Raw genomic sequence first — 19,338 nt, 5'->3', positions numbered from 1 at the left:
GCTTAGGTTTTATTTAATTTTCTTACAATAATTCTGTTCTTTGAATACCTATTTGTTTCAATTAAAAAATCGTTTCAAGCGAAATACATTTAATTATTCTTCAAAAATTTTCTCAATCTTTTATGCTTAATGAACATTGCCTTTTAAAATAATGCGTTAGAAATACTAGTATTCCAGGTAACGAACGGAATAGGTAACAGAAAAAATAGCTGAGGCAGAATAGGCTATGATTGGGTGATACGATAACGACCCGATACTTTATTTCAGGTTGATACAAGTATCACTCAATCAGAGCCGTGACTTGTAGTTGATATTGATACGAATATGATCCGAAATTGGGAATTCGCCTCGCACCAAGTAAAGGTGTTTCACTTAACAATGTGGCGGTGATTTTGATGTGGCAGTGATTGTCGGATCGTTGAGAAGAGGAAAGGAAAGGCTTCGCTGATGTAGTTAGTATAGGGAAAAAGTAAGAAGGGTAATATTCTTCAGTGATATGCGTCCCGTTACATGAGGTAAACATTAATCACTAACTGACTACTCCGACCCGGCCGAAGGCACATAAATAAAACTGAATGTCCGGACCACCGCGACAGCAACACTGGTGGGAACTGTGATTGAGTTATAAAGCCGCGTTCCGATGATCTGTGTGTCTGCAGACATGGTACACTTTCCCCTCTCTCTTGTGGTTTTCCAGGTCTATGGACGCGATCCGGAGTTTCCTTTAAATTGTTGGTAAACTGGACAGACATTAAAAAACCCCAGAAAAAGGCAAGAGAAGAAAATGTGCCATGTATGCAGGCGCACAGATCGTCGGGACGCGGCTTAAGGGTGATCACCGGTCAAGTTACAACCTTTCCTTAAGGAAATACGTCCTATCATCGATGGAGATAGACAATCCCACCTCTTTCTGCACTCAAATAGGTGGAGAGAACCAACCACCACACCGGAAGCTTCTCATCTCATTTCTGAGGTACCCACCTCCCATTGAGAGCGTTACATGAGGTAAAGGACAATTATGGTTAATGATGAAATACTTAAAAAAAAACAGACATGCTAATAACGACGATGAGGCAGGATATCAAACTTGACTACATCGACCTCGTCTCAAATTATTGTAGGATAAATTAATCACTTGTTCTCAAATTAAACACTTTGTCTCACATTAATATAGCATAACCTGGCTAAAAACGAATGAAAGCGAGGAGCTTATCGATCAAATCCAAAAAATGATACCAAGTACCTAATACTGTTAGTCTGTATCAGTTTACCAGATACAAAATATTAAGCTGGTAGTGATCCAAACATTATTATGAAGGGCAAGAGATCATTGATGACGAATCTAGAGGTCATGAGCATTCATATGAAAAAAAAAAAAAAAAAAAAGTACTAGAATCAGTATTGTGGTAGTGGCGATAGATTCAGCCATCTGCTTTTAATCTAAAAACTTTTTTAACTGATAAATGATGTTTGTAATTCTGTTTCTTTTAATAATGTTTTAAGTAAGATTTGTTTTGAATGTTGTTGCAGTCAACGTAAGAGAGTATTAAAAAATTTTGATATACATAAAAATAGACCTATACGAAGGTTGCCTTAAAAGTATCTGACTTTTGGTAATGAAAAATATATTACGCACGTGGTGAAAGTGGGATCCTAATCCCCTTCAAATTAGGCCCCTTGCGCCTTCACACATTTATCCCACCGATCCTTCCGCTGCCGAAAACACTCCCGAAAGGCTTCTTTTGGAATGGTGTTCATTTCCATTATCGCGTTCTGCACTATCTCTTCTCTACTCTCAAAACGGGGATCCAGTCAGATGTCGCAAGGAGCCATATCTGGAGAGTAGGGAGACGACTGGAATTCCGTGTTTCGTCAAGAAAGTCTGAATCAGGTTTGACGAATGAGCAGGAGCATTGTCATGATACAACTGCCAGTTTTTCGTCGTCTGGAGGTTTGGTCTTTTGTGCCGAACTGCATCTCTGAGTCGGCGTAGAACTTGAAGTCACTGTTTGCCCTTCCTGTGCGTATTCGGGATCGTCTGAACCAATGTGCGGTCAATTTTGAATCGCTTAAGCCACTCTCACTTATGTTACTCCCATAGCATCGTCTCCAGACATTTGTTGAATCTTACGAATTGATTCGCTTTGAGAATCACCGAGTTTTTGACAAAATTTGATGCAGTCTCTTTGCTCAACTCGTTCAGTTATCTTGACAGATAAATTCGACGAATACCAATGACAGCATCTTTCTTGCAGGCCAGTAAGCAGCTGTCCTGCAAGAAAGATGCAAGCGACTAACACATTCGTATACGGAGGAAAAATCCAAGCAAGCACTTCCCTTATGCACAGTGGCGCCACTCTAACATCATTACCGTACCCAGGAATATTCGAAGTTGATACTTTTTCGACAGCTCTCGTATTCTTCATTATCAAGATATTGCAAATAAGACCCCTAGAAAGATTTTTGAGTTTGAGAACAGATTCCACTGAGAATTTATGCATATGTGATTTGCACATTAAAATTAACATTGATTAATGCCCTTGCATTTATGGTAAAGAAATTTTACGATTAGATTGTCATTAACAAGATATTCGTAAAATGAACGAATCTTAAAATAGTTTATATATAGCTTCAGATTCATTAATGCAATAACATTGAAGATACTTGAGTTTTGGCGTTTACTCAAATGAGGAATCCATATTTAATGAAATAAATATTAAATCATATTTCTCAATTTATATGCCCATCCATATTTAAAATTTTGCGTACATGTTCATTTAATCAGTTATTCTTGTTGAGCATCTAAATTTTTTAAATGCTGTTATAAATTTTTTATATGTATTTTACTATTAACAACTTTGAATATGGTATTTATAATCCTATCTATGAAGATCAAAAGAAGTTTGGCATTCAAATCAAACCTTTCATAACTAAAATTAGTATCCCCTCCCCTCAAGATTATATGTAACATTTTACATAGTTTATAAGTCATTCACTAATGATTCTTATTCAGCTTTGATGTTTATAATGCAATTCAAAGTTAAACTTTTTTTAAACTTTATTTATTTGAAATAAACCTGTCTAAACTATTTTTATGTCAAATGCAGATCTGAAATTTTTTTTAAAGAATTTGCTTAAGGGCATGATGTGTAAATTTTAAATGACTTGAAATTAGCATACTTCAAAACAAAAGTGAAAAGTTTTCGAATTGTGCTTTCGAATATTGCTATTAACTTGCAGTTTAATAGCAATAATGAATTCTTAAGGGCAATTCTTATGCAAATTTGATTAAAATTGGAATTTTAATCCTTTTATTCTTAATTTGTATAATATTTTGAATTCTTACACAAAATTAAATCCTTAGGACACAATTATTGATAACTATCAGAAAATAACTTTTTTTTTGTAAATAATGTTTCTAAATTTATTTCAGTTCATTCCATCTTTAGATTTAATGTTGAGTTTATATTCTGTATCAGCCTCTTTAAGATTAGAAGATTAATAATAAAGGCTAAATTTAGAGTATAAATATCTTTGGTTTATTTTGGTTACAATGGTTTATTTATATCTTTGTTTATTTTGGTTTTTTATATCTTTGGTTATCAATTTAGGAAGCAATGAATTTTAATATAAGCTTCAATTTATTTTTGCTTGAGTCTATAAATTATTAAAGCAAATTCAAAGATAGAGTTGAAAGTGATAGTCTACGAAACATTTATGGATTTGGAGTATTTATGATCTTCATATTAAATGTAGACAATAGCTTCTTAAATCTAGTTCATAATGAAGAAACCTTGCTTAAGAAAATTGAATTTCCATTGTTTTAATTGAAACAAAATAGATTTTAATCTATTGCCAAAAACACCGAGCTTATCAAAATACAAGCGAAGCTGAAGAAAGTGACATCCTGTATTAGTCTCGGTTAAGCTGATGTTTAAGTAGAAATTAATAGTTAACAATACACATTAATATACCAAATGCACATTGTAATCTAAATTCATAATTTTTATTACACTGAAATAATCCTTTGTGATGAACTTTAGTAAATTAAAAGAATATATAAATAGTTGCAACTAAAAAGAAAAGTAATTAGCAAGTTGAGCTTTCTCAAAAGTAGCAAATTAAAAAAAAAAAAAAAATGTTTAAGGTTGAAAAGCTAGAATTCTAACAGAAATGCATAGGGAACTAGAGCTTATTTTAAGCATATCTTAATGGAATTTATAACATTGAAATATTGAGTTGAAGTGCAGTTGCATCTAATTGTATCTATAAAGTTACATTTTATTTAGAATACAAAATATATTCACAATTTGAAAAGCAATCCAATTTAACTATTATTTTATGCAATCTTCAATTGAATGTCTTATTTTTAGAAGAAATAAATCACAGAAGTCAATAATAAATATTTATTATAAAATATTACAATAAAACATAATTTTTATCAGAACATTTAATTTAAAAAAAAAATCACCAGCTAAAGATTAGAACATGCATAAACTTGCATTATGCAGTTGATAAATATTGCACAACATCAGGAAGAGCTACATACAATAAATATAATAGGCAATTTATCTTTTGATAAAGTGATAACAATAACTCATAAAATGGTTAATTCACCGAGATAAGGGCACGAATAATAAATTGAGTTAAAGGCTTCTAAAAATAGATTCTTATCAGTATACTAAATAGCAGTATTCTTTAATATTCATCTTAAAGTCTACTGCTTCTCTAATTTACTTCATAGCCTTCTATTTCTTGGTGGCATGTGCCAGGTAAGGAAAATTTAATTTAAGTAATGATTAATATATTAAGAGTTTAATTTTCAATTAAAATAAAGCAGTGTTACTGAGAAAATATATAAAATTCACATTAACATATTAGGAAACCAATGAAAAATTACAAAAATTTGTTTTTGTAAATACATCAAATTAAAGTTAATTATTTTAACATGTATTTGAAAGTAAAACAAGAGCTGTTTAGGAATTTGAATTTAATTTTGAACCCCTGAGAAATAATGAGTAAGACACTTGCACTGGCAACCACCTCTCCCAATTTCTGCGCCACAAGAAAAGAACATTTGGTTTAAGACATCAGATTTAATATATGCCAACTCGCATATCAGCAGATCTTTAATAAAAGCAAGTCTTAAATGTGGAAAGGTCCCGAAATAGAGACCTTTCTTTGGGGTTGCTGCAGTCTAAATGTCAAGTTAAAATTAACAAGTTAGGAATAAAAAGTTTTTTTGTAATATATTTCATAAAAAGGCTATAAAATCAATAATAAGGAAACAAAATTAAAATTAGAAGCCTTCAACTTATTGACATTAAAAAATGACAGTTAGGAATGTCATATGTATGTTTAATTATCGACATCAATTCCATTCTATCAGAAAATCCTAAGCAGTCGCATATTTAAAAAAATGAATTCTCATAGTATTCTCAATGCTAAAATAAGAAGCCAAAGTATTCATTTAATAATACAATTCAATTACCTTGATATAAAAGAAATTACAACAATTAACAAATAGATATAACAAAAATATCACTGGAACAATATCACAATAAAGAGGCAAGTCACTCTATCAATCTAACCAACCAAATAATGTGACAATTCATATAAAATGCAGCTTCATTAACCAGCATCCACTTGAAAATTTATTGAACTGAAAACAAATCCTGCAACCAAAGAGAGTGCATTATCAACTTTGATAAATGCATAAATAAAATAATTTTTTTTTTAACTTTCAAATGTTAAAAAATTGAAAATAACATGCATGTCCATCATCAATAATACATTTAAAATTTTTTATTCGGCAATAAAAAAACAATGTAAAATAATTCGGAAGTGCATTATAAATTAACAAAACAATTTTTAGCAATTAGTTAATATTCAAAAAGCACAGAAAAAATTTCAAATAGTTTTGGTTATTTAAGGATTTTCTGCATACAAATATTGATAGTGAAAAAATAATCAATTCCATATAATTTTAACCAATTTTGAAATCTAAAGCAATATGTGTTGTAAATGCATCTAAATAAAATGAAATATTCAATTACCGATTTAAAATTTTGATAACTTAATTCGTATAATCCGTACTAGAAGACTGATTTGTCTCATTGTTTTTAAACTATTGTGTTCACATGTTTCTGAAAGTACAGACCAAGAAACAGTCAACCAATTGATTTGTCTCAAAATTTGACAATATAGATGTCAAATTTATGTACCGAATTTTAACGAGTTCTCTTTATTTTGTAACTATGTTAATTTATATTCATGGACTTCCTCTGATCAAATTTTACTCAAAATTAGACAAAAATCTATAATTTTGGTTTAAAGACTGTATACAAAATTTCATCCAACTCAAAGTGTTGGAGATTTGTCACAGATAAGCAGACATTTTCCAAAAATGTGTTTTTAGAACTCAGGTCTAAAATTGGAGATTCAACAAAATCTAGAGTTTGAATTTGATGATTATGCAAGCTTAACCTAGCCCTACCTAACAATGCAGGAAACTTGATGTGGCAGCCAAAGAACAAACTAGCACGAAAGAACAAACGACACTTAATATTGGACACTTGCAAACAAAAAACCCCTCTAGAGAATACGTATTTATATTAGAAGTGAAAGAACTCAAGACAAAAGCTTTGACAAGATGTCCTTTAATAGAAGACTTAATGACTGAAATTTAAAGTTCCCTGATAATATTTAATTTTTTTGTAGATCTGAGTGTGTTCTTGCCACAATGCAGACTGGTCACACGATTTACAGAGCCTTCTTCAGTGCCACACCAATAAGTTGAACTTTTGTCAAAGAAATGACTTTGATGTACAGAAACTACACCATGTCCAGTATGTACTTAAGATAAAAAACATCCTCAATTTAGTTAATAGAAACCTTTTTAAAATTTAGATAAGTAGTCCTTCCCTTCATGGAATAATTCAATCTCCTGCTAATCCTTAATTATCAGTTTTTTTTAGTCTCATTTCCAAGTTGAATTTTAGACTCGTGGAAAGATATTTCTTGGGTTTTTTCTAAATTTAAAGCCTTCTTGACCAGTGTATCTGCTTTTTCATTTTCAATATACCCTGATGTGCTCCAATTCAGATAATTTCAACATCAAGTTCAGTGACTTTCCTTTATATCGAATATTTTTGTTTCACCAATGGAATCAAGGGGCATTAAAGCTGATCAAAATTACTACATTTTCTCTATACTATTTTTACAAGGAAGTAAAAATTGGGGAAAAGATGAAAATAACAGGCAATACTTATTAGTTTGAAAAGCAATTTCCCTTTAATTATCAAAAGAACTACCTAAGCTACAAAAATTCGGTTTTCCTCCCATTTACAGTTTGCCTCGAAATTAACTTCAGATTTTCATGATGTTTAGCTACCATCTTCACTTGGACAGAGATTTCCTAAAGAAGAATTCCTGTTCAATAAAATGTACAAATTTTATGTAAATACCACATCTCAAATTTCAGCGAACATTTTCATCATTTTATTTATCTAACTCCAAACATTTTTGAGTAATTGTTCACATACGATTCCAAAAGCTTTTTTTTGAACTCAGGGTGGTCTAAAATTTGGAGATTCATCAAAATCTTAAGGTTGAATTTTTTGACAAATACAATGCCATATCTTTGTATACTTCGTATATAAAATAGGTTTAGATTAGAGTTTTGCAATGAAAGAATTATTGCAATATTTTTACAACAGTTCTCGCTTACTAATGTTTTATAATCAAAGATTTTCTGCTCAACCTACATAAAGCTTGCTTATTCAGGTTAAGCAGAGTGTAGGCAAACTTTGATTTCATTAATAAAATTTGATTTCTTTCCAGCCAAGCTTCAATTTTCCAATGTAAGAAAACGATTTTAACTTTGAATACCCAATGAAAGGCAGAGGACTATGACAAAAAAGGCATCGTAATGAAGAATTCTTATAAAAAGGGTTGTTTTTTCCTTTTCTTTTGGACAAATCAGTCTTCTGGTAAAGATATACGAATCTGAATATTAAAAACTTCTTAAATATACGAATTCCAACTATATAATAGAAAGAATTCCATTTTTATATCTGTTATCTAATTTAAATTTTCAATGCTGAAGAATATTCTATACAAATATTTAATACTCAAATGACAAAAGATCTTGCCTCATCTGATAGCAAACAACCACTCTCTTCAAACAGATGGTTACTTGAAAAATTTACATTACAGGAGAAGAGACTATCTTGTTGAAATGGATTAACAATATCCTTATCAAAATCACTGTACCAATCAGATGATAGATTCTGAAAATACAAAGAATTTTCAGAGAAGGATGAAAAAAAAAGTATTAAACAGAAAGATTCCATCATAATATTCATAGCAATAAAGAATCAGACATGCAAAAACATATTTATAAAGAATACTGATATTAAGTTTGAGAAACAATGAACCAGGATTAGTAGATTAAATGAATAATTTTTTTAATACTGGAAATCTAATTACATAAAAACAAATGAATAAACTTGTAAGCATAAAATTGTAATATTAAATCTTAATAATTTTCATGTTTAAAAAATGGATATACAAATTTTATAAAAGTGAAGATGAAACAATACATTGCCTTGCTATTTTGAATATTCAGTTACCAAAAAAAGCCAAGTTAATATTATAAAGCATTAGTTTCTTATGTACACTGAGAATTTATTACACTGAGAATTGCTTAATTTGTAAATTCAATCCCTAAAATATACAGATAATTAAAATTTGAAGTTTAAATCAGTACCCAATGCATAAAAACAGATCAGAAATTTAAAACTTGTTACTAAATTAAATATTCTTTCAAACATCTGATCCTATACAAATATAACTATTTGGCCCTTGAACTAGTAATGTCAACTGTGTAAAGCTCATTTTAAGAGATTAATTTAGTTATGAAAATATTCAACTACAAAAAAAATGACTAAATCATAGTATTAAATCTGAAATTTAAAAACTTAATTCTTTTTTTCAACAGAAAAAAAAAAAAAAAAAAAATCAAAGATTCATGCTTACATTCAAAATATCCATCGCATTCATGGGTGAACTTGGTACAGCAATGTCATTTATGTTACAGCCTTCATTCTGCAAGTACATTTTTAAAAAATGCATCTAATATTCAAGAATTTAACGGTACACACATTTACATTTATTTAATGAGGAGAAAAACTGATATTCTATTTCTCCTTTAAATCTTAAATTATCACATATAATGTAATCACATCACAAATGAAAAATATAAAACAAATAAGGTTTAGATAACATGTCATGAAAAAAAAATGTGTCAAGCAAAGAGGTTTATATAATAACATCAGAAGCATAAATTTGAAGAATAGAACTAGAAGTCTTTATTATATACAAAATTAATGACTAAAAGGGTTTGTGAAATATATTATTCTGAAGTTAAAATTCATTTTAAATTCGAAACTTTTAAGTTAATATGGGGAAAAAAAGATTTAGGAAGAATATCAATACGTATTAACAAATAATTTCATCTCAAAAGCTTAATGGAAATAGAGAAAAAGAATGAATAAAGTACCTTTCCTTTTCTTGGAATTTTTTCCCACAATAGAAAATAACATAAGAAATGTAAATGAATTATTTTTATTGGAAATGCTAGCTAAAAAAGTTAAAAGTTCAAATTTTCAACGATAACATTTAAAATTGAAAAAAAAATCCCGAGAATTTATAAAAATTCTAAAAATTATGAATTGTATTTAACAGTATTAAAAATATAGATATCTTATTTGCAAGATAAAAAAAGGGGTCATTTTTGTTATGCAACTAATATTTCCTTTGGACTTTTGCTTAAAGTATTTTTTTTTTTTTTTAAGTTATCAGACATTTAAATATTCTTACTATACCAAAATCAAAGTAAAGAGCCTTAATTAACAAAGTAGTCAATTTAAAATGTTAACAAAAAAGCCAATTAAATTTTAATCTGCTTTAGAAATATCTAAAATTTCATAAACACTTGCATATTGTAGCTCATTTTAATGAAATCGTAACTTCAATTTTTAAATATAAAAGATGTGAAATTCGGGGGCCTATAATGAATTTTCTTAGCCTTGTATTCATAACTGTATCCTGATTTCTAGTAAAAATTTCACAATTCCTAATATTTCTAATTACATATAATTAACATTTGTCAATGCCTAATTAGTACTCTTATACTTTAACACCATTTCCAATCAGCTATACCTGCCAATATTTTAGGAACTTCAATGAAATATTTACCATATATTTAATATTCTAACACTGCTGTGAAATTTAATAAAGTGAAGTGCATCAAAGTATGATCGAAGTAGAAATACTTCAGTTTCGCTTGCATTACAAGTTGTAATGAAAGTGAAAGTTGCATGCATTGAAAAAAAGCTTTTTGGCCCATTCTCTCAGTGCATAGGACTTGTCTATGGTATTTTTCGTTAATTCAAATTGCTTAAAAATCTTTACATTTTCCAATTTTACATTTCCAATTTAAATTCCAATTACATTTTCCAATTTAAATAGCATTTTTTGTCAAATTTAGGCTCTTTAGATGTGTTATATCCTTTTAATGATGGACATAGTATTGCCAGAAAATTAATAAAATGGACAGAATGATATTTTATCTGACCATTGGAGGAGGGGGGGGGGACCTTATAGTTATTTTAGATTCTAGACAATTTTCTTGTTGTATATCTATAATGAGGTGAAAATTTTAAATACCTCCATAAAGTTTGGTTCTTCATTACTGAAGTAGTGAAGCAGAAGGAAAAGGGGGGGGGGCTCAAAGAAGTTTTTGCCCAGGGCCCAAATTAGGCCCCGATTACAATAATTTGTCAAATCCAAAATCGATATTTATTTTAAAATAAATTACTACAGACAAGATATCTTTTGAAGCAAGGAAGATGGTCCAGAGAAGATAAAAAAATCTGACATTTGAGTTAACTTTACCATTGTCTTTTTATATAGCGAGTTTATAAATCTACGCTTCTATAATTTCTCTTATAGCCCTCATAAATTTAGATCTCGCACCCAAACTGTTCAATACTCAGGATCCATAAGATGCCGATATTTCAAAGGAGAAATCAATTGTATGAAACAGAAAATTAGAATTAAAAAAATCCCTCCCAAAAAAATTAAGGCAATTCTTCCAAAATCTTGAATGAGGAAGTTTCTAGGTTTTATTCAAATATAGTCAAGAAACAATTATACAAATTAGACATTTCTACACCAATGATAATCTAATTGGTTTCCTGGAGGAAGATTTCCTTAAAATGGCAGCCAACAAACACTATGATAAAAGTCAAGATAAAATTTTCTGCAGTCTTTTTTTTAAACTAGATAACAGAACGGTTCAACTGCTATATTATTTTAAATAAAAGGAAAATAAATACTAGGAGAACTTCATATGATTTCTGCATTATTAACAATTGCCCAATTAGGAATCAAATATAAAGTGCTACAAATTCAGATACGTCCAGAAATTCCACACTATTCGATTTGCTACTTTCGCGATTTTCAAGCTATTGGTGTTAAAGAATTGAATATAAAACCAAATTCAATATGCTTGAACAAACATTCTAATTACTATGCCAGAATTATAGAAATTTTAGTTCATTTCATAGCTTAAAATAGACTGAATAGAAAAAGCAATTCAGTGATGTCTCAAATAATTCTAACTTTGAAATTTTCAGTTAAAGAAAAATGTGATAGCCATGTATAATAATTTTCCCCTGAATTTCTTTTTTGTCAAAAATGATCAAATTACTTATGTATTCCTATCCTCCTCCTTTCTATTATAAAAATATATTTAGTTTCAAAGTAGAAAAACAATCTTTCAATGTATGTAGTTCTCTAAACATTTATAAATATGCTTGAAGTTTATTTAAGCAATATTTAAGGAAAAACACGATGCAGTATAGTAAATGTAGCACACACATTTATTATTAAGATACAATGAATTGCATATTAAACCAGTTAGTAGAGTTTAAATTAATAGATCATAAATATATCAAATTAAATTATATACAACAATAATACATGGCTTTAAGAAGAATTATAATGGCAAAGATTACAGTTCTAATAATACAAAATCCTTTAAGTAAATTTAGCATTCCATTATATGTTGAAGATACATTGACTTTTAAAGTATGCATATCAGAAGATTATTCAATTAAAATCAATTAAGTTTCCTCAGAAATATTTTTTTTTATCAATCATTTAAACATTCAATAAGAAATATCACTACACTAAAATAAAAATCTTTATAATTTAGCAAATAACAAATCCTAACTGGTATTTCAATTGTTACCCATATACTAGAAATTAAAATGCAAAATTTCTAAAGTAGTTTACTAATTAAATACAATTTAAAATAAATATAAATAGTTTGAAATACAAAAACTAAAAAAATATCTAGAATAAGAAATATTTTAACTGAAAACCAAACAACAGCTTATTTACCTGATATGCATTATGCACATTTATATTATTCTGCAATCCACTATACTCTGAAATTGAATAACATGTGTCAGCTTCATTCACATCCATACTTTCAAGATCCTCATTTGGATTGACCAATTTTCCATCAGTATCGGAATTGTTTCTTTTATCAATCAATAGACTTGCTGTAGAATTAGTAGATATACCAAGCTAAAATAAAAAATATATATACTATTTAACAAATAAATTATTGACATTTTAATTAACAATTGCACATTCCTTAAAAAATAAAGTGCAAAATTATTCCAACAGTAGTTTATTGATCAAATAAAGTTTAGAATACATATCCCAGCATAAAAACCATACAACAATATAAAAAAATTATATTCAGCATAAAAAAATATCTTGTAACTGAAAACCAAACAGTTTAATTTACCTGATATCCATTATGAACTTTCACATTACTCTGCAACCCATTATACACATTCATATTCTGCAATCCATTATATTTTGAAATTGAATAACATGCATCAGCTCCATTCACATTCATACTTTCAATATTCTCATTGCCTTTTCGATTGATTGCTTTTCCATCAACATCGGAATTATTTCTTGTATCAATCATTGGACTTTCTGTTGAATTAGTAGATATAATACCAATCTAAAATTAAAAAAAAATTGTTATTTAACAAATAAAAATTACGATTAATTTTAATTAAAGTGCAAAATCATTAATTATAGTGTTATTCATTAATTATAATTTAGTATACATATTCTAGAATTGAAACTATAACAATTTGAAAAATTTATCTGGAATAAAAAAGCTTGTAACAGGAAACCAAGCAGCAGTTCAATTTACCTGATATTCACTATACATATTTATATTATTCTGCAATCCATTATATTCTGAAATTGGATAACATGCATCAGCTCTATTCACATTCATACTTTCAATATTCCCATTTTGATTGACTGTTTTTCCGTCAGTATCCGAATTATTATTGCTCATATCAAACATTGGACTTTCTGTAGAATTAGTCGATATACCAAACTAAAAAAGAAAAAAGAAAAAAAAAATTAACAAAAAATTACAGCAAATATTTTAATAATTGCACATGCCTAAAAAAGTTGCATGCAAAATCATTCAAACAGTAGTTCCTTAAATATAGTTTAATATACATATCTTGGCACATAAATTCCACAACAGTACAAAAAAAAATTATATCTAGAATAAAAAATATTTTATAAATGAAAAAGAAACAATAGCTCAATTTACCTCATATCCGTCATGCACATTCATATTATTCTGCAATCCATCATGCACATTCATATTATTCTGCAATCCATCATGCACATTCATATTATTCTGCAATCCATCATGCACATTCATATTATTCTGCAATCCATCATGCACATTCATATTATTCTGCAATCCATCATGCACATTCATATTATTCTGCAATCCATCATGCACATTCATATTATTCTGTAATCCATCATGCACATTCATATTATTCTGCAATCCATTATATTCTGAAATTGCATAACATGTATCAGCTCCATTCACATTCATACTTTCAATATTCCCATTTGGATTGACCAATTTTGCATCAGTATCCGAATTGCTGTTGCTCATTTCAATCATTGGACTTCCTGTAGAATTAGTAGATATACCAAACTAAAAAAATAAATAAAAAATTACAACTAACATTAACTAACAACTGCACATGTCCTAAAAAATGCAAAATTATTCCAACAGTTCCTTAATCAAGTACAGTTTAGTATGCATATCCTAGCATAAAAACTATATGTATATATATTTTTATCCAGAATAAAAGATATTTTATAACTGAAAACCAAACAATAGTTCAATTTACCTGATATCCATTAAGCACATTCGTATTATTCTGCAATCCACTATATTCAGAAGTTGCATAACATGGATTAGTTCCACTCACATTCATACTTTCAATATTCCCATTTTGATTGACTGATTTTCCATCAGTATCAGAATTAGTGGACATCATACCAAACTAAAATGAATTTTTTTTATTTACTAAATAATAACAATATCTTGACTAAGTTTTGCAAATGTTACATTAAATTTGTATAAAAATTAAAATGCCATTAAAATTTCAGCAATAATTGATGGAAGATTTGCAAAAATTTAGTATATTTACTTACCAAAATTAAACATCAGTGAGATAAAAAGAAAAATAAACATGTCCATTAAAAAAAATACTTTTATTTATAACATATGGATTTTAATAGTATTCAACTGAATAATTTCTCTTAAGTTAGATAAATTATAATTTGTAAACATCCAAATAATCAATTTTCATACATACTAATTGCATCTAATTTGAACTCACATTTGATATGGGTGCATCTCCAAGTAATAGGTTAACATACACAATTATCTAAAATAAAAAATTTAAAATAGTCAATATATGAAAATACAGTACAAACCTATTTTGAATTAGGCATATTCTAAAAAATTTTTCTAAATTGATACATTAGTTCTAAATCTAAAGCAATACAAATTAATACAATAAGAGTATTAAAAAGCTTTATTTTAAGACAAAGTGTTAATGAAAGAATTCAAGTTAAAATTTTCTCTTTCAAGCCAAGATGTTAAGTAAATTTCTATAATGTTATACAAAAACCCAGAGATCTAATAGAACCCTACATTGTATTTTAAAGTAACATGCTCATCAAAGTTCAATGTGATTAGCAAAAAGATATAACACCGATAAATCTCTAGGAAACAAAATTATGAAATTTGAAAAATTTTAATTCATTTTCTCTGAAAAACGTATCCAATTCCAAATAAAGAAATTATAAAATATGGCATACAACAAAATTCAGATATAGAACAAAAAATTAGCTTAATTATTCACGATAACAATAAAATTGCTTTCATACCAAGTAAGCTTGAGATATATATTATGTTGATTATATATGCTTTTGTATATAAGCAATTAAGAAGTTTAATTATTCAATACACAAAATCAAAAAGTTAATCAAGGGATCTATATGTACAATTACTAAAGCATGAAAAACTGACATTCTAGTACTATCTGATCTTTATTATTTTGTAAAATCAATACAAATATATAATCTTCATAATCTGGAGTTTTGACTTTTCATATTTTCCATAATTGATTTTTTTTTAATGTTGTAATGGGTTGGCTTATAGAAAATAAAAGTTAATAGAATTAGCATACAAGAATGCTTATTATAACATTAATTATTTTATAAAATCATTTCAGAAATAGAGTGAATGAAATACAACAGTCCAAAGCTAGGATATTTAAAAATTTTAAAGCTTCAATTTTCTATGATTTGTCCTTATAGTCTAAAACATTAGACAAATTACATATTTTATATCTAGTTTAATTAAAGCAAAAGTTATATGCTCAACCATTTAAATGCAATGGAGCTTCAACAAACAAACTCATTTGTATAGGCACAATTGAAATTTTTAAGATTCATTGTGGCCTAATACTTCCCAATAGATTCAACACACTACAGAGTAAGAAATTTTATTCTTCGTATAATTCAATATCTTGTACTGAATTCTTTTAAGATATCCAGCAATAATAAATGTGTAGCAAAAATAACAGAAGCATTGAATAATGAAATATTGTATTCATGCTTAAATTACACAAGAATGTAATTCAGTGATAATAAATTTGTTAACATCTTAATCTAAATTCAATAAAAATTAAAAATCTAATTACTTGCTGAATTAATTTTCTAAATTTGAAATATAGATAGAGCAAAATTTTAATTTTATAAAATAAAAATAGGGAATAAATATCCAGAGCATTTTTAAAAGTGGCATATTTGCTGATAAACCAAAAATATTTCAAAATTCTTGGTTGAAGTTTCAAGGAATGAAAATATATTTCGAATGATTGCAGCTTATTTTATAATATAAGGCTATAATTCGAAGTACTATATGCCATTCACAATAGCCTACATTTCTAAAAATTGTACTTCGTGAGAATACATGAAATGAGAGAAAATGGAAATTTAAGGATCATGTTTCATATAATAGAAAAAAATTAAAATTGCAGCCTTTGATATAACAATTATCATAAACTAGTAAAAGAACCAAGAAAATCTATACACAGAAGTTATAAAAACTGAAGACTGATAATTTAAGAAGTACTTCATTACAGATTTAAGCTTTATATATGCACTTCATAGAAAATTTCAGCTTGGGAAGCCAGTTTATCACTTGAGCCTTTCATTGAAACTTTGATGAAGAAATCCAAGATAATTGAAGCAGTAGATAACAAATGATAGTACTTATTTAAAATCTAAACACTTCAAGTTTGTACTAAAAATTTTGAACGATACTATAATATGAACATATATTATTATAAGAAATAAAAGTAAAAGAAATCTAAAAATTCATAGTACTGGAAATTCAGATAAGATCAAGAGTTCAGAAAATCTAAATTTACCGGTTGAAATTTCGGAAGACATAGGCAGTGAGACTGTTCATTTGGTTGAGTTTCAGTTTTAAATTTGACTTCATTGTCAGCAATTCCATCAATAGATTTATATCTACATAATGCATTCTGCAGGAGAAAAAAAATAAGAATTTTTTGAAACAATATTTTTAAATAGTGAACAGAGTTTGATTTAAATTGATAACAAATTATAAATACAGAAAATAAATAAAGTTTAGAACACTGAACAGATAAATATATTTGTGAATTTAAAAAGATATGGCATATATAAATTATGTCAATTTAACCTTTTAAATGGCCATTTTTTTCTAGTCATTATGTTAAAATATTTTTAGGCTTGAAATAAGAATAAGAAAAAAGATTCATTTAGTTTATTAGATAAATTTAATTTGATTAATAATTAAGTATTACGTCAAAGCACATCATTTTGTGTAAAATAAAGAACTAAAGCCTCTGTCTTTCTAAAAAAATTGTCAGAACTTATGCCAACCTACATAAATTCATACGAAGATTGATAAAAAACAAAACAAACAAAAATTTGGATTAAAACAGAATACAATAGGCATTTGTAAAAACATTTCTAGTTCATATTTAAATACATATTTATAATTATGGATTACAATAAGCAATATTAAACTCAGAAAAAATATTCAGAAGCAATATGAAATTACTTTTTAAAACATTATTATATCTCCCAATAGGCTTATTAGAGCAATGTTTAAATTCTCTCACAGTAGAGAGGTAAAAAATCTACACATTAATGGATGGATTCAACTACAAGTCAGAAATAAAGCAACTAATTACATTTAAATGCATATAATCAACAAAACTAATCAGAGCAATATGTATTTGGCTTCCAAACAACTATCATAACCAAATCAATAAAAACAAATATTGCTTAATCAAAAAGATTAAGTTTGGTTCTCAATAATAGGAAAAGCTGAAATATTCTTTCAAAATAATAATTCAACAAATTCAGAATGAAATTTCAATAACCCTTATAATCTAAAGTTTTCCTATACGTTTTTTCAATGCAAAAATTTATATATGAATAATAAAATAAAAAATCTGGTCTCTTTCTTATAACTTTCAATAAATAACAAATTAGTATATTATCTAAATTTTGCATATTTATTATAATAAAATATATTTCATAAATCAGCAAATCTCAGTAAGTTAAAAAAAAAAAAAAGACTATAATCATCCCCGAGTTATTTCAAACCAAAATTAACAGTGCATGAATTAAAAAAGAAATCAATTGCATGTCCTAAAAGGCAATGAATCCAAGTTTGTCAATATATTGGCTGATCCCATGAATCGCTTGCAATGCATATTTTCTAATTAGACAACTCCTACTCTACTAAAGTTATGATAAAGAAAAGGTAATCTAATTAGGTGGTTAGAATCCAAGTCATGAGTCATGGTAGCAAGATTTTGAAGCAACAAGCAACAAGATCCAATTTTGAAGCAACAAGATCCAATTTTGAAGCAACAAGATCCAATTTTGAAGCAACACAGAAGCTATTTTGAGATGAACTTTGCAACTTAAAACTATAGTCAAGATCCCCTTCTCCAAGATTTCTATCTTGCACTAACACAAGGCCATACTACTTTGGAATACAATTAAAATCAAAGGGCCACTTTAAAGGTGTATATTAGATAGAATCGGGAAACCTGAAATCCTTTAGTCTCAAAGGCAACCTTATCACCAAGTTACTGAAGCCATATAATATAATGAAAAGTCCCAAATATTAAGTTGCATATATAATACAAAGATAGACTTCTGTCATTATGTGTACATAAACATAAATCAAGTTTCTGGAATTAAGTAATTAGTAATATTTAAAATTAATTAGCATTCATAATTTAAAAAATAAACTTACATCATTGCTTCCTTTACTCCGTTTACTATCATTTGAGTTCTTAATACTAGGTATAACTGAAAATAAAGTTGAGATATTACAACTGAAACAAGGAAAAATGCTTGGTTTACATCACAATACAGTTATTCTCAAACAGCAATTTTTAAGCAACTTTCATTGTGAAAAATAGTAACTCTGCTACCAACCATATAGCATTCATGTTCGGAGTTCAAATCTCGTTCTGGTGGGTCATGATCCATGCAGTTACAAATGAGAGCAACCCTAGAATGGGAGCTCACCAACTTAGCGCATTTGTAGCAAAATATTTAACAGATACAAGACTATCCATATAAAATTAATAAAATATGATTACATTCATGATAATTGTGTTTTCTAAGGGGAAAAATGTTAAGTCATTCTTCATTATCTATAACCTTTGAAATTATATGACATGAAAGTAATACTTAGAATGATTGGCAAAAAAATAATTTATATTTCAAAATTAAATAATGACTATCAAACTTATATTCAAATAAAAAATA

At 27.7% G+C, this 19,338-nt stretch overlaps 1 protein-coding gene across 7 annotated transcripts in view; it reads right to left on the bottom strand.

Moving 5' to 3' along the window:
* Positions 1-4,392: 4,392 nt before the first annotated feature.
* Positions 4,393-19,338, bottom strand: part of LOC129971652 (putative uncharacterized protein DDB_G0286901) — a 43,255-nt gene continuing 28,309 nt past the window's right edge. For 4 of the 7 annotated variants that reach the window (XM_056085611.1, XM_056085613.1, XM_056085610.1 and 1 more), the window contains 10 exons: positions 18,818-18,873; positions 16,926-17,042; positions 14,823-14,870; positions 14,328-14,483; positions 13,727-14,128; positions 13,310-13,501; positions 12,887-13,111; positions 12,472-12,660; positions 9,040-9,108; positions 4,393-8,291 (listed from right to left, as the gene is read on the bottom strand). In XM_056085611.1, coding sequence (XP_055941586.1) covers positions 8,133-8,291; positions 9,040-9,108; positions 12,472-12,660; positions 12,887-13,111; positions 13,310-13,501; positions 13,727-14,128; positions 14,328-14,483; positions 14,823-14,870; positions 16,926-17,042; positions 18,818-18,873 — 1,613 coding nt within the window. In that variant the 3' untranslated portion in view covers positions 4,393-8,132. The remainder of the gene's footprint in view (positions 8,292-9,039; positions 9,109-12,471; positions 12,661-12,886; positions 13,112-13,309; positions 13,502-13,726; positions 14,129-14,327; positions 14,484-14,822; positions 14,871-16,925; positions 17,043-18,817; positions 18,874-19,338) is intronic. The other 3 variants (XM_056085609.1, XM_056085614.1, XM_056085615.1) reach the window with 3 other exon arrangements.

This window comes from Argiope bruennichi, chromosome 6, assembly GCF_947563725.1.
Source record: "Argiope bruennichi chromosome 6, qqArgBrue1.1, whole genome shotgun sequence".
Lineage (NCBI taxonomy): Eukaryota > Metazoa > Arthropoda > Arachnida > Araneae > Araneidae > Argiope > Argiope bruennichi.
The sequence above is the reverse complement of the archived record's forward strand: the minus strand, read 5'-3'. Positions and strand labels throughout refer to the sequence as shown.